This window comes from Asterias amurensis, chromosome 11 (assembly GCF_032118995.1).
Source record: "Asterias amurensis chromosome 11, ASM3211899v1".
In the NCBI taxonomy this organism is placed as follows: domain Eukaryota; kingdom Metazoa; phylum Echinodermata; class Asteroidea; order Forcipulatida; family Asteriidae; genus Asterias; species Asterias amurensis.
The window spans coordinates 5,685,788-5,700,850 of NC_092658.1; the positions used below are offsets into that span (position 1 = coordinate 5,685,788).

The 15,063-nt window shown below is 37.3% G+C and overlaps 1 protein-coding gene across 4 annotated transcripts in view; it reads right to left on the bottom strand.

Annotated features, from left to right (window-relative positions):
- LOC139943846 (uncharacterized) overlaps positions 1–15,063 on the bottom strand; it is a 44,975-nt gene that overhangs the window by 16,573 nt on the left and 13,339 nt on the right. For 2 of the 4 annotated variants that reach the window (XM_071940682.1, XM_071940685.1), the window contains exons 6-14: positions 13,487–13,572; positions 7,809–7,904; positions 6,670–6,895; positions 5,904–6,032; positions 5,414–5,538; positions 4,963–5,089; positions 2,470–2,610; positions 1,789–1,815; positions 1,185–1,208 (exon numbers count right to left, since the gene is read on the bottom strand). In XM_071940682.1, coding sequence (XP_071796783.1) covers positions 1,185–1,208; positions 1,789–1,815; positions 2,470–2,610; positions 4,963–5,089; positions 5,414–5,538; positions 5,904–6,032; positions 6,670–6,895; positions 7,809–7,904; positions 13,487–13,572 — 981 coding nt within the window. Of the gene's footprint in view, positions 1–1,184; positions 1,209–1,788; positions 1,816–2,469; positions 2,611–4,962; positions 5,090–5,413; positions 5,539–5,903; positions 6,033–6,669; positions 6,896–7,808; positions 7,905–9,434; positions 9,518–13,486; positions 13,573–15,063 lie in introns of all 4 variants that reach the window. The other 2 variants (XM_071940684.1, XM_071940683.1) reach the window with 2 other exon arrangements.

Here is a 15,063-nt window from a genome sequence, read left to right on the forward strand (position 1 = left end):
AATTCCGGGGGTCATGCGATTCTTCCTGCACAGGTTTAGATAGGCGTTCTGTCACTTTGGTTTTGCCGTAGTTTTATGTTGGTTTAGAGGTGGATCATAACAGCTCAGTGAAAGGTCCCATTGTCCGTGATCGATATGATGTCTGTGGTGGTAATGTGTTGCAGTCTTTAGTAACTGTTTTTGATGTGAATGAATATATCCCCGGAAGTGATTTAAATAGAGCGCCCTCATGCGGTAAAAAATGTGGCGCATAACGTTCATGCTGTGATGGTACCATTACGCATTCCAGATAGATTCCATACAAGATGAACTAAATACATCCATGTGTTCGTCATGCGTTGTGTGTGATGCGTAGCGTGCAATTCTTTAAAAAGAACATACACGCCAAGAAATACCAACGTTTTTATGTACAGTGCAGTAAGCAATACGAGCATATGTAATAGTGTGTGTTGCTTGGCATGTATTTTCATTTTTACGCACATAAATGGGAAACAATCTAAAAATAAAATAGGGGAAAACTAAGTTTTTTTCAAAATACAAGGAGCTCTATTTCATTTACATGTAAGACTAGTGAAGCAACATATCTTGGTGTCAGTGCAAAACTGATGTATCTCCTAAAATAGCACTACCCAAAGGTAACAATTGTTCTAACACCGTATCTCGCTTAAAGGCACTGGACACTGTTGGTAATTGCCAAGGACAAGTACTCTCACCACGTGCGTCCCAACATACGTGAACATTTTGACCCAATTTGTCATCAAAGTTGCAAGAGTATAATGAAAGAAAAAACACAGTAGTTCCACAAATTTTTGTGCTCTCAAATACATCAAAAAGGCTTCAAGCCTGATTTTTTAAATAGTTGAGTGAGAAATTACCTTTCTAAGAAACTACTTTACTCTAGAGGGAGTCATTTCTCACAATGTTATCAACAGCTCTCTATTGCTCGTTACCAAGTAAGTTTTTATGCTAACAATTATTTTGAGTATTTACCAATAGTATCCAGTGCCTTTAATATAGCCCAGATGTACAAATACAACAAGTACATTTACCCATCGAGGTGTAATGATTTTGCACGAAGCGTTTTACGCGATACAATGCTTTTGCAAAATAGAGATACGTTTTTTTAAATTGATGGCAATGGAAAGGATTGAAAATGAAGTAGATACGTAGGGTTGGAGCCTTACCTCAGGGTACTCAGTTAGAAAAAGCTTCATGGCAACAAGAAGAAATGTTAGTAGTTATTAGTTTATGATTAACTTCTCTGAGCCAAATGCATTATAGAGCAGTGCCGTTGAAACCACCCGTGCCCTTTTTTTCCCCCACAACTGTCCCTTCTTTGTTACTACCGGGACTTATGCCTTAGAGGTCTGATATTTCTTTCTGGACTTCATTTCCGAGGGAAATATTTCACCCCAAGAAATTTGTTTATGTGCGAAACTTATCAGTGAGTTTTCAGAACGAAATTAAACAATGTTTGTTATCCTCATTAAGCATGTGTCATTAAGCTTTAAGGTCTTGTTTTCATTTATATTATTTACTGCTGCCCTGGGGGTGTCATAGGGAAATCTGTCCCAACAGAGATCCTGTCCCCTGTTTATGACAAACTAATGTTAACTGAAGGAGGATGTTTCAAAAGAGGGCGCTATCAGAAGAAGTTTGAGGACAGAATTTCCGGGGGACAGAATCTCCTACCACAGGGGCATTTTCTATAAAACGGAAAACTTTTTTGGGGTGCAATTTTAAAGGTTTCTGTTCGACACTATTCATTTCAGACAATATCACACTTACCTTATCATCCATAGCGTCTGAAATAGCCTGCAAAAGACAAATAGAAGCAAAAGATAAATACATTAAGAAAACACCTTAACAAAAACAAGCTATTCTCTTCCACTTAGGCTTTCTCGTCAATTGTACATAGGTTTCGCTTTTCTTGTTCCTCAAACCCTTGTTTGTAACAACTAAATTGACTAGGGTTGCGCATCTATTTTTATTTTCTTAATAGGTTAATAGGAACTTGTGACTTTCGATAAAGGATTCCTGCTGATTCAAATCTTGGCCCAATTTCACAGAGCTGCTTAGGCAGAAAATGTTGCATACACAAATTCAGCTTAGAACAAAAGCAGGATACCAGTCACAGATTGTAGATGTGACATGGAATTTTGGCTGGTTTATGTGCTTAAGCAGCCCTATGAAATTGGGCCCAGTTCACATGAAAAAGGAGCAGGGCCCAATTTCATGGCTCTGCTTACCGTAAGCAAAGAATCGGCATTTACTGAAGCAGGGAATTCTGTGCTTACATGTGCGTCAAGCAGATTTAACGAGTTAGCAGAGTTTGTTTTTCTTGTATGCATGGGTACTCCTTAAACCTGGGTATTCTTTTGAATACTTAAAAAAAAAAGGAAGGTCTCATTTCTCTAAAATTGACCCATCCTCAAAATGAATTCCTGCGGTGAGAAGCAACGGTCTTACCTTAGTGATGGTCTGCTGAAGTCCTTCCTCCTGGGTCGCGACCTTTGACTGTAAGGCCATGACCCGAGCATCAAGGTCAGCCAGTCCTCTCAGACCACCCTGGCCCTGGTCTTCAATCATCTGCTGTACCTTGCCTTGATACTAGAAAATGACAACAAGTTTTAGAAAGGGGGAAGAAAAAAAATATATTACCAGGTTACTTATTACTGGGAAAACTAGGGTGAAGTTATCAAAGCTGAAATAAACTAAGGCCGCGTCCAAAACTGCGACTTGAGCTACAGCTTACAGCTACAATCCCGGCCGCTGCTTGGGCCACCCATTCCCAACGTTACAATAAATATTCCCTGTCCACTTCCCTCTGACAATAAACAATCTCTCCCCCGTCCCCCCCCCCCATCCCCCATGCTCAATTTTGACTGGAACGCAGAAGACCGCGCAATGGTAGCCAACATTGAAAGGCGGCACGGGGACCCAACGAAATATGGCCAGGATTGTAGATAGTAGACAAACTCCATCTAGCCATAGCTCTAGTCGAAGTTGCCGTTTCAGGTCACAGCCTTAGATTGAAAAAATCAAAAACAAAGGTGAAATTTTACCACTTGGCTAAAAGTTTGCAAGCAGAACACTGAAGACAGAGCATGCAAACAAAACACTTAAATCCTTTTAAGATCAACAAGATAATTTAGAGCAACAGAGAAACTTCCTCCATTTAAAAAAAAAAAAAACACAGACAGCATAGAAAGCATTTTGTCGAACCCCCTCCACCAAACATACATGCATTAACATTCTAAGCAACTTAAAATAAAATAATTTGGGAGGCTTATCATCCTTACTCACAGCTAAGAGCTGAATTGCAAAGGACGCGGCTATAACATGTTCCAGCAGCAGGCATGCAAGGCTGCTTTGGCAGCCAGCCAAATCAACCCATTATGACCACGGAGCACAGCCAGAGATCGAAAGCGTTCAATTTTTTCAGAGGGAAGAAAACTGGATGGTCTGGAAAACCCTCGTGGCACAGCAGAGAACCAACCCACAACTCAACTCACATATGGCCCTGAGCAGGGGATCCAACCAGGGTCACCTTGGTGAGAGACGAGCGCTTTACCTTGCTTTAGGCAAACCCTTCAACAGCTTTAACAGGCCCCATGCATTGAGATCAAGATGTGCTTTAGGTACACTCATCTACCACAGAACTCAGGAAAGTACCGAGTACACAGTGCTTGACACACATTGGAGTACAGGTAAAACAAAGATATCATTCTTCATCCCCGATGCAAAATTAAAATCAAATACATGGTACATTCATTTATCTACAATTTACAATCACCGTATGTCCCTGAAAGGAATAAACAGCGACATTGAACGACATTCAGCACTGAGCTGGTCACAAATACAATGACAACATAGCAATGAATCTAAACTCCTCACCCCATGGTTGCCTTTGAGCTTCAACTGGTCGATCAATATGAAAAAACATGAAATCCATTCAGTTATGATTTTTAGTTGTTACAGGTGCTTTTAATTGTCACACACAATAAATTGCATGGGCAAGAAAGCACTTTTTTTCTAAGTAGTTTTCTGTAAATTGCTTTTTGTTCAATTGTTGATATATTTTTAATGCTACTGTCTGTTTGTTAAAGTGCTGTGGTCCAAATGAAATGGCGCTATGTAAAAGCCCAGTGTATGTATGTATGTATGTATGTATGTATACATATGTATGTATGGGCCCAATTTCATAGAGCTGCTTATGCAGTAAAACTTTCTTAAAGGAACACATTGCCTTGGATCGGTCGAGTTGGTCTTTGAAAAGCGTTTGTAACCGTTTGTTATAAAATGCATATGGTTAGAAAGATGTTTTAAAAGTAGAATATAATGATCCACACAAATAAACCTCAAAATTGTGTGGTTTTCCTTTTACTTTGCAAACTAACACATTCGGCCATTTAAGGGAGTCCAAAATTTGACTCCCATAAATGGCTGACTGTGTTTGTCGATGAGGTAAAAGCTGAAATTTCGAGTGACACTTGTGTGGATCATTATATTCTACTTTTAAAATATCTTTCTAATCATATGCATTCTATAACGAACGGTTAAAATACGCTTTTCAAAGACCAACTCGACCGATCCAAGGCAACGTGTTCCTTTAACACTCTGCTTTTTTTTTATATTAACCCCTGAGTGAACCAGACCTCATTCAACCTCTTTAGTTACGCCACACATCTGGAACTCTCTACCACTTAATCTTAGATCTTGTTTTTGTAACACAAAAAACAAATCTCTTTGCAAAAACTTATCTTATGTCACAGGTTTTCAAAGACAAATCTTGTTGTCTGTTTTTCTTTCGTTTTGTTTTTTGGTTTTTACTGCGCCTTGGACACCCAGCATGGTGGATATGTGCGCATTATAAATCTTAATTATTACTGTCATTATTAAAGCTCACAACTCCCTGCAGCGGAAGAACCTACTAACAAGTAAAAACTTGTCCACCCTTACCTGTTGAGTAGCTGTAGAGACTTGTTCATTAATTCCTCCGATAGCCTGCTGCAACGTGGAGATTGCCACGCCCAGTTTCTCCTGCACGTCCTCGATCTTGTCTTCGATCTGCTTATCCTGGTTTTGCCTGAAAATCAATTTTAATCAATTTTTGAGTCAACTTGAAAAACTGTTACACAATTAATTTTCGAAATATACTATAACTGGTGAATACATTTTACATGGTTAAACTGGGACCACTATTTTTGTGACACTGTTTTACTCATTTCTCAAAAACATCAGCACCTCAGCAAGTAACATTTTAATGTAAGCTTTCTACGATCATGATCTTCAAACGCTGTAAGTTTAATGTAAATCTGTGGACATTGTGTTTTGTGTTAGAAAAAGTATCCCAATCCTTTAAAGTTTCATGATGTTGTAAATGATTGGGCTGAGATGGTCGACGTCTTACCTTGATTTAATCTCAGCTTTCATGACAGCCTCAAGCTGCTTCTTAGTCTCATGTTGCATCTTCTCCAGTTTGTCCATGTACTCGTTCACTTTGCTCATTCCTCCAACATTCTTATGTCTCTCCAACTAATAAAAAACATAGACATTCAACACAGTCTTTAGGGTCCCATTGCCTTCAAATTTATCTCTTTGGATGCTCTTGTTATCTTTTTTGAAGAGTTGTTCATCAGCTTTAACACCTACAGTATGTGGTTTTTTTGTGAGTAGTGAATACAAAATTTGTCATTTCCTCATAAAACTCAACCAATGGAACATACCGTCCGCCATTTTGTAGAGTAAAAAATTTGGTACCACAAAATAGCGGACTGTGTGTGGATCATTATTTTCTATAACTTTCCCATCATATTCATTAAAAAAGGGTATTCATTTGAATAATGAATTGCTACTCATTTGAGTAATGAATCACTACTCATTTGAGTAATGAATCTCACCTTTTGACCTTCCCTGACATGGAGCACTTCTTCCTCAGTGAGTTTCTGCAGAGCAGACCATCGTTTCTCATTCTCTTCTCTCATGGCTTGCTCGTGAGCGATACGAGCAGCCTGCTCGGCATGGAGATACTGAAATCAAACAAAAACAAAAATATAAAATTCCCATAACACATTTTCCAACTACAAGAATATTCATTTTGTCCCCTGATAACCTTTGCAACTCATGTTGTTAACAATTATGTACAGAATTCGAGTTTAGGAGGAAAAATCCACATAATCGCTGGGCTTGGGGTAGCTCAAATTCTTTTTGTAAAAGAGTTCTAGTTACAAGACGAAAATATTTAAAAAATTAGTAGGATTTGGAAACGAAAACACCAAGTACTGACTATGCCTAAATGAGTTGGGGTGGTTCTGAAAAGAACCGTTGGTTTCAGCTCATGAAAACCAACCGTTCTTTTCAGAAACCAACGGTTCTTTTCAGAACAACCCCAACTCATTTAGAGATAGTCATTACATGGTGTTACCGCAAACCTTTCCATATTAAAAACAAAACGAAAAAAGACCAGAACCAAAATGAGAGCACAGCCTTATCATTATAAACCATTTTTATTTAAGCACAAACTAAGAAAATACATTTATTAGACTCAACTCTGCATTTCATTTGAACACAATTTTTTTACAAACAAAAAAAAAGAATTAAAAAACACATGTAGACCACTCAAAACTGAAATGTGATCCAATATAAACTTTGATTCCCGATCCTAACCTTTTCAATGTTGCCAAACTTCTGCTGAGCTTCTTCTCGGAGTCGGATCTCCTTGGAGAGGATCTTACGGCTGACTTCCTCTGCAATCTCCGCAATCTTCCCTTGCATCTTAAGACGTTCATTATCAGCGGCATGTTCTCGTTCCCTTTGGACTACATCTATGGTGTGTACAGTCTCGTCCCTCTTACGGGATTGCTCGTGAACCTGAGCCTGCACGTCGTTGAGCCTGGGAGAAAATATTGATTTTATAAAGGCACTGGACAGGTTTGGCAATTGTCAAAGACCAGTATTCTCACATTTTATGCATAAAATAACAAACCTGTGAAATTTTGGGCTAAACTGGTCATTGAACTTGCAAGAGAATAATGAAAGAAAACACATCCTTGTTGCATCACTTTGTGTGCTTTCAGATGCATAATAAAAGGCTTAAGCTTAAGTCCTTTATATGCGTGAGAATTTACCTTCTTTCTCAAAAACTACGAGTGTGCCGTTTCTCACAATGTTGTATACTATCTACAGCTCTCCATTGCTTGTTACCAAGTAAGTTTTATGCTTACTTGTACAATCATTTTGAGTTATTACCAAAACAATTTCAAATGCATTAAAGAAGGTTTTCTCTGATGAAATGAATTTCATTTCATCAGAGAAAACCTTCTTTATGCATTGGAAATTGAAATAAGGGTGCAGAGTTTAATTACGTCTGCTATTCTTTTCTTCAATGGTTCCATCAATAGACGCTTGCATTGCTGAGATGAGAACAAAGAGCTATTCTAAACAGCTTTATATCACATACTGCTGCTCTTTGAATCACCATGCCTGGTGCATGTTTCCCTCCATCATTTCCTACCTTCAGCTCTACCTACGTCTCTGTAGCTTCTTACCAAGAGTGGCTTTCAGCCTTTTTGTAGAGAACTTGCATAATTTTTTTTGAGTCAAGTAAAAAAATATATAAAAATTGCTAAGAAATGTCCAGAATTGATGAAAAGATAAAATAGTCGTTTTCGTGGGCTAATATAACTTGTAAATTATACATGAATGATGCTTGCCTTGGTGAGTCAAACCAGTACAAGAGCGGGTCAAAGTGGGCAGGTAAGTACAGACATTTAACAAGTAAAGTCTTGCAATGATGTCTAGCTTACTTGAGAAAGAAGTTCTGCTCCTGTTGTCTCCTCTCAGTTTCTTCCGTTGTGACTCTGTTTCTTAAATCCATCAGAACGTCTCGCACTTCACCAAGTCTGAAGACAGTCATATTTAAGATTCAAGTCATCATCATATACTACATTTTGTTTTTTGGTGGAAAATAGGTTTGGTGGAAAATTTTGTTTTTTTAATATGGAAAAAAAAAAAAAATGAATTTGTGAGTGATACTTTTTGTGAGTGATACTTTTGTGAGTGATAACTGTGAAATGGAAGACAAAGACACACCTGTCTTTTGTTACGAGACTTTCCCATATCCTCCCAAAAAATTCCAGGCCTCAAAATAACCAACAGCAATTGCCGTGGTGCCCTGTGCTGCTTTGCAATGTTCCACTACAAATTAATTTACATTTGCCTCATAGAAGTGCCCCTTAACAGAAGGAGATTGCCTTGGCCCTCCAAGAGGGAAGTTCAAAGCCTGAAACTCCGCTCTATGGTATCTCAACACCCAAGTATTTGGACTTGTATACCATTGGTGCCTGCTTCAATGATAAGCAATTGTTATTTGGGCCTGCAGTACCAAATCCTACAAACTCAAACTACTTCCTGAAGAGGATTTTGGAGGATTTGAGAAACTCAAGATTAGTGGAACTGTTTTAAGATCCTGTTTAACAAAACCCAGAAAACACTCTAGTAATATAGTATTTAGAAAGATGTGCACACAATCCGTCTTTAAGCAGCAGTGGAAGAAGAGTAAGAGAATAAAACACAAAGTGTGTAAGAGGCCGACACCAGTTAAACTACCTAATGGACTGTGTTTGAATTTTTCATGATTTTCCCCATTTAGCATCAATATGACATTGAGTAACCTTCAAAGCAAGCTAGAGGTTACCTTTTAAACTATCAATAATCATCTTGACATTAATCCTTTAACAGTCGGGCTACTTAGAAAGAAATTGAATGAGCAAGAAACGAAAGAATGGTTACTAATTTTTTTTTTTTTTTTTTTTTACCCATACACCGATGTGTGTAGCACTGTCTACTCAGTACGAATGGTTGGAAAGAATGGTTGAGAAGAAATTGGACCAGGAAGAATAAAAGAGAACTGTTAGGAAGAAGTTGAGTGAGTAAGAATACGAGAAAATGGTCAGGAAGAAACTGATGCAAAGAATGTGAGAGATCGGTTAGGAAGAAATTAATGCACGGAAGAAACAAGAAAACGATTAGGAGGAAATTAATGCAAAAAGTACAAGAGACTAGTTAAGAAGAAATTGAATGAGAAAGAATACGAGAAAACGGTTAGGAAGAAACTGATGCAAGGAAGAAACGAGAGAATGGTAAGAAGAAATTGGATGAGGAATACCTGGTAAAACGAGGAAACAATTGGAAGAATAATATGACAGGAAGAAAGGAGAGAACGGTAAGGAATATGCAAATATGAGAGAATGATTAAAAATAAATTAAGTGAGGAAGAATACGAGAGAATGATCAGAAAAAAATAAATGCAGGAAGTTCGAGAGATTGGTTAGGAAGGAAATTGAGCAAGGAGGAATACAAGAGAATGGTTAGCAAGAAATTGAGTGAGAAAGAATACGAGAGAACTGGTTAGGAAGAACCGAAGATGTTACCTAGCATCTAACTGAGTCCTGAGCAAAGATGTAGTTTGCTCTGCAGAATGTTGCTGCTCATGAAGCTTACGTTGAGAATCCATCTTAGCAGCGTTAATGATTCAAATGAACAACCACAACTCATGAGAAAAGCAGTTAAAGCACAAAGAAAAGAGTCTCACTTCATAAAGCTGTTAAGCAGTTAATGCTTAGAAGGGTACCAGTCGCGGCAACGTGCTACACAGTAGTTTCACTGGCTACCTGTTCATGCTAAGCAAGATTTTTTTCTATGCTAAGCTATTTTTGGTACTTAAATCTTGTTACAAAACTGAAGGGGGCCAATATTATAAAGCTGGTAGGCGCAACAATTGGTAGGCGCAGCTACTCTTCTCTGAAAAAAAAAAGTGTTTTAGTTGCTTTAGAAATAAATTAATTTCTTCAGTAACATTTTCTGCTTAACAGCTTTCTGATAATTTGAGAGTTTGAGGACACTACGTGGCAGCAGACTTACCAGGTGTTTACCAAAGTTCTCGGAATTATGCAAATTCTCAGAACTTTACATAAACAACAGAAATTTACCCGGAAAGCCTGCTGCCAGCAAACGCTCCGAAGTCTCCCATTGTCACCAAAGAACAAGAGAGGTAAATTAACACTCAGATGCAATCAAGAAAATTTGCGCAATATTTTGAGTGGGGGGAGGGGGGACGGCCACACTAGAAATGAGAATCATTGAACACTTTTACACAGAACAAAACAAATTTGTTTAAAAATGCACTTTAGTTATTGGATGCATAATTTTTCAGGAGTACAATTTGATTAATTATTTATTTTATTTTTCCGTTTTGGCTTTTTTTATTTTTATGATGGCATTTTGTTTATGCTGGCTGGATGCAACACTACCATTCATAATTTGTAGTATAAAATGGAACCATCCTTGGCCATTGTTTGTACCCTGAATGCTAATTTGCCTAATTGCACGTTTATCCCGCTACAGCGTTAAGCTCAAGGGCAAGCTCAAAGACCATGGCAGTGTCACTGGCCTGTGACAGCACGATGTCATGGATGGTTGATGCCATAGAGGGGAACAGGGGTGGGTTGTCTTTTTGTGTACTCCCTGTGCCTCATCACCTTCAAAGGCACTCAGCCTCAACCTTCAAATGTCTTTGAAGGTTGTGGGGCCGTGGTCGTACTACCTTGCCCCAAATGCCATGTAAGAGTTTGTCATTAATAAACTATCAACCATCTGAATGGTTACTGCATGTATCCCCTTCATTTGATTGGCAGCATACTGCGCCACAACACCTTATAAAGTGTTACATGGTGCTAATATGTAAAAGGAGTACATGTAGATCGCATCATTCAAATGTAGTCCCACATACACTTTGGGCAGCGATTTTGTTTTGGGGGGTAATTTATTATTTTATTTTTTATGGGGGGGGGGGCAGAAACTTTATTTTGGGGGGTAATTTTTTATTTTATTTTTTATGGGGGGGGGGGGGGGGGGGGTGGCGGAAACTTTATCAGCCCTGCAACAAATACACAGCCCAGGAATGGGGTTAATTTATTCGGTCCTCTGCACACACAGTCCCCAAAATGGGCTGTCTCAGCTCTCAGGACACTGCAAGGCTTAAACCAAGTTCCTTGTGCCAATTCTCACAGAATTCTTGGGTTTTCTAACTCTTAATGCCGATAGAGCTTACGCAATTTACAGAGCGCAGTAAGCGCATAATTACACGCTTAGCAGAAACCATTACGTTGAGTCAATGTACTAGTATATAAAAGAGTTAATGTTATGCTGTTAAGTCACTGCAAACAAATGAAATGTTACATTAGAACATCATGTTAGAAATACAGGAGACAAAACTATCACAATCAACATGACATGTTAATTTTAATAACCAGTATGAAAATGTGAGTTATAATGGAACCAATTTGAATAATGAATATTCCAAAGAAAAATTCGAAAATTAATACCCATGATTGGAAAAGATGAAAAGGACAACGGTAATGTTGAGTTGTAGGCTACATAGGCACTACATGTTTTTTTTAATTTAATAATAATAAATAGTATGGAAACAAACGTGACTTTGAATTGAATTGAATATTGAATGTTATGATGACGGAATTCTGAAATTACTACCCATGATTGGAAAAGATAAAACGGACAACGGTAATGTTGAGTTGCAGGCTACATAGGCACTACATGTATTTCATTTGGCAAACCTCTCATACATAAAATAAAAGCAGTTGTAGTCTACAACTGTAATTTGTTGTATTATTACATAGTCTATTCTTCCCTTGATGAATGACTTTTGTTGCATGACAAAGCAGCTAATTTCTCAATCCCATGTCTATACTGAAGCCTATTGAGACACGCTCAGCATTTTGGAATAATATTTGTCTTGATGGAGACGTTTTCAGTTTTGCATTGATTTACGTCATTATTGAGTCATTATAAAAAAAAAAAGGAAAATAAAAGCGAAGATAAGCATCAAATTTAGTCTTCAGTATAACTATTATAATTATCTATGGATGTTGTCACATGGCTCAAATTTTTGATGCAATTTTCATAATTTTTCATTCTAATGGTCATCATCATAGGGGACAAAATTAACCTTCCAATTAATTTTTTTATTATTTTTATTTATATTTCAATAGCTAAATTCATACTTGCCAAAAATACGATATAATTTTTATATCCGTAAACTATGTTAAACTAATGTGTTTTAAGATTTGCAGGGCTTAAATTTGGGGTAAAAATCCACAAGTTTCGTAGCTCAACGTTTATTGGACCAGACTTTTTTTTCACAAACACATTTTCAAACGAAAAAAAAAAAAGCACACTTCCAAACGGAGTGTAAATTTTGAGCCCTTATATGGTTGGGGCCAACTTGGTCAAGGAAAGTTAAATATGGATGAGACTTGCTGGTATAAAACATGGGGTCCTTTTTAATGTTTCTCGAAAACTAGGGAATTCAATTGGGAAAAAAAAACTCTGAAACCAATAGCATTTCTTTAAATGTAGAGGAATGGAGTAAATGCATTTCCCCCAAAAAATAAATAATAAAAAACTAACAACCTTTTAAAAAGTATTTCCTGAAAACTAGAGGATTTGAATGATTGCCCCCAAAGAACTGAGTATAAAGTGCTAAAACACATCGGGTAAAAACCAAGATGAAAATTCTTTGTCCCCAAGTGTAACATCCATTACCCCATATCCTTCACATACGACCAAAAAAAATAACAGCGTATTATTTTCAATGTCAGGACTTTTCAATCTCGGAGTAATATTTATTGATTAACTGATTAAACCTGTCAATGAAACGAGGCAAGTTGCTTTTACAGCGACCGAGCACCCTTGCAGCTAGCTGATTGTCCTTGCTCGTACAAAGCGCGTTCATTACCATTAACTCCTTCAATAATTGTATTGTCAATTGGTAACAGACTGTCGCTAACAAGCTATTAGTAACAGTTGGTCAAACACAATAACATAAAATGCTTCACACTGGGCGTGATGGTCTACAACACAATTAGTGATCGTAGAGTTTATATTTGTTTCATGTTGTATAAACCATTGATGTTAATGGCGCTTATACACAACAACAAAGTGCTTGAACTGCTCTAAATAATGATGAAGTAGGTTGCCGTTAACATTTTTGGAAGGTCGTTTTTCCAACAGTGGGATCATCTGGTATGATGAAACTTTTACATTTTTTTTAACAATATATTCCAGGATTTTAGAGATGTTTCTATGAAAACATTTTTTTGTTTTCCCTCTTAGCATTTTGTTTATTTCACCCTGTCAGTTTCCCATACTAATATCTGTCAAAATTTGTTTGAGAAAAAATAAAATAATAATCGTTATAATAAACTTTGTCAGCTTAAGTCACTCAAAGCGAACCCAGCACCAGGTGCCAATTTCATAAATCTGTTGAGCAGAAAATATTGCTTAGCAAAGGTACTTCAAGGCACCAGTTAAAATAATGTTTAGGACTAGGCAATTTGGCTGGTGACCTGTTGTTGCTAAGCAAGATTTTATTTGCATAACAGCTTTATGGAAACCCATACTGTACCTTGCACTCATCTGTAATCTAAGCTGAGTCAGGTTCTTTTCTGTGATAATTTCTTGGTCAGTATTTTGCAGTCGATACCTAGCAATCTGTGGGAAACGGTGCAGAGTGCAGAAGAAGGTGGGGTACAAGACAAACATGTAAAACACACGGTACAGTGCATAACAGACAATTGATTGCTAAAAAGGTCACTTAAAAATTGCGAGGGTGGTAATGACACTGACAGAGAACGGCCGTCTTTCATGATTTTGTTTTTTAACTTTTAAGTAGACATTAATTATTGATCAATATTTTCTATTTGGAGGATGAACGGTGAGTACATAATCATGAAAAATGGATGGAACCAAATATCAGAGTTTAAAAAAAAACACTATTAAAATTTGTATAATGATGAAAAAATGGAATTAAAAATTGCGTGGCTGCAAGTGAATACAGTAGCTGATTGTGAAGCGTTTTAAACATGCAGATACAGTTCGCTGTTAAACTAAAGTGGCTAATTTGGACTAAATATAAACGTGTTTCCTTGTGTTTGGGGCAAGACTGGTGTAGTCTTTGACGCTTTGGCAGACAAAGTAATTCTATTGTTTTATTGAACAGACATTATTGATTATGCCAAAGGCTTAGCTGCTCAATAATATATGGATTTATTTCCTTGAGAAATAACCGTAGATGAAGATGTTGTTTGTTTTTTCAAGAGAATCAGCTATAAAGCCTTGGATTAGTCTCGATGACAAAATAAATAGTTCCAACAGTATTCATGTTTTGTGTGATCAACCATATTTTATATGAAACCCAAAAAAACTGTGAAAGTTTGAGATTAATCCATTGTGTAAGTCAGGAAAAGTAAGTGAAAAACCGTGCAAAGTTTTCAGCATGTGAACATATTTTCCTTAACTTTGGTTGTAACAACCGAACTCAACTAGTGTGCTTTTTTAGGGTTTCAGATACAGTTTTCTTGAATTTGACTTCTTTTCTTCAGAAGGAAACATTTCAAAGAAAAATGGTTGTATGAGCAAGCTTTCGGGGGAAAAAATAACCAATGATGTTTTTATGCTTGTCAGTCAGGTTTTATACCTTTAAAAATCTTGAACTAATTTGAAAAACATTCCTCTTTGTGTTACTTTCACATAGTTCGTTAAAAACCTAAATTTGCTAAGGATGAACAAATCTTGTTCAGCAGAAACATCTTGTTTACATAAATAACTGGTTTCCTAAAAAGCAGCTATATAAAGCTGAGCCATGAGCAAGAATTTTATGTTGTTATCCGCTTGTTTTGTGTTGGCGCCTCAAACAATTTTCCCGATAAAGTGTGCCTTGTTTATTGTTTGTTATGATTCTAGCCGCCCAAAAGGGAATGCAATTTCTGCCAAATCTGAGTCCCTTTTTGAAATGATGGCCTCAGCTTTGGATTTGACTTCAGGCTCCGCCCTCTCGTCTGAAGCCCTGAGCGCCTACGCACAGTACAAGCAATTGTCAAAACAACCGCGGGGCCAATCTAGCCCGAGCCAAATCCAAAGCCGAAGCCGTGGTTTCGAAAAGGGCCTTAAGACTCGGACATTGTTAAAACTAGTATGGATGAT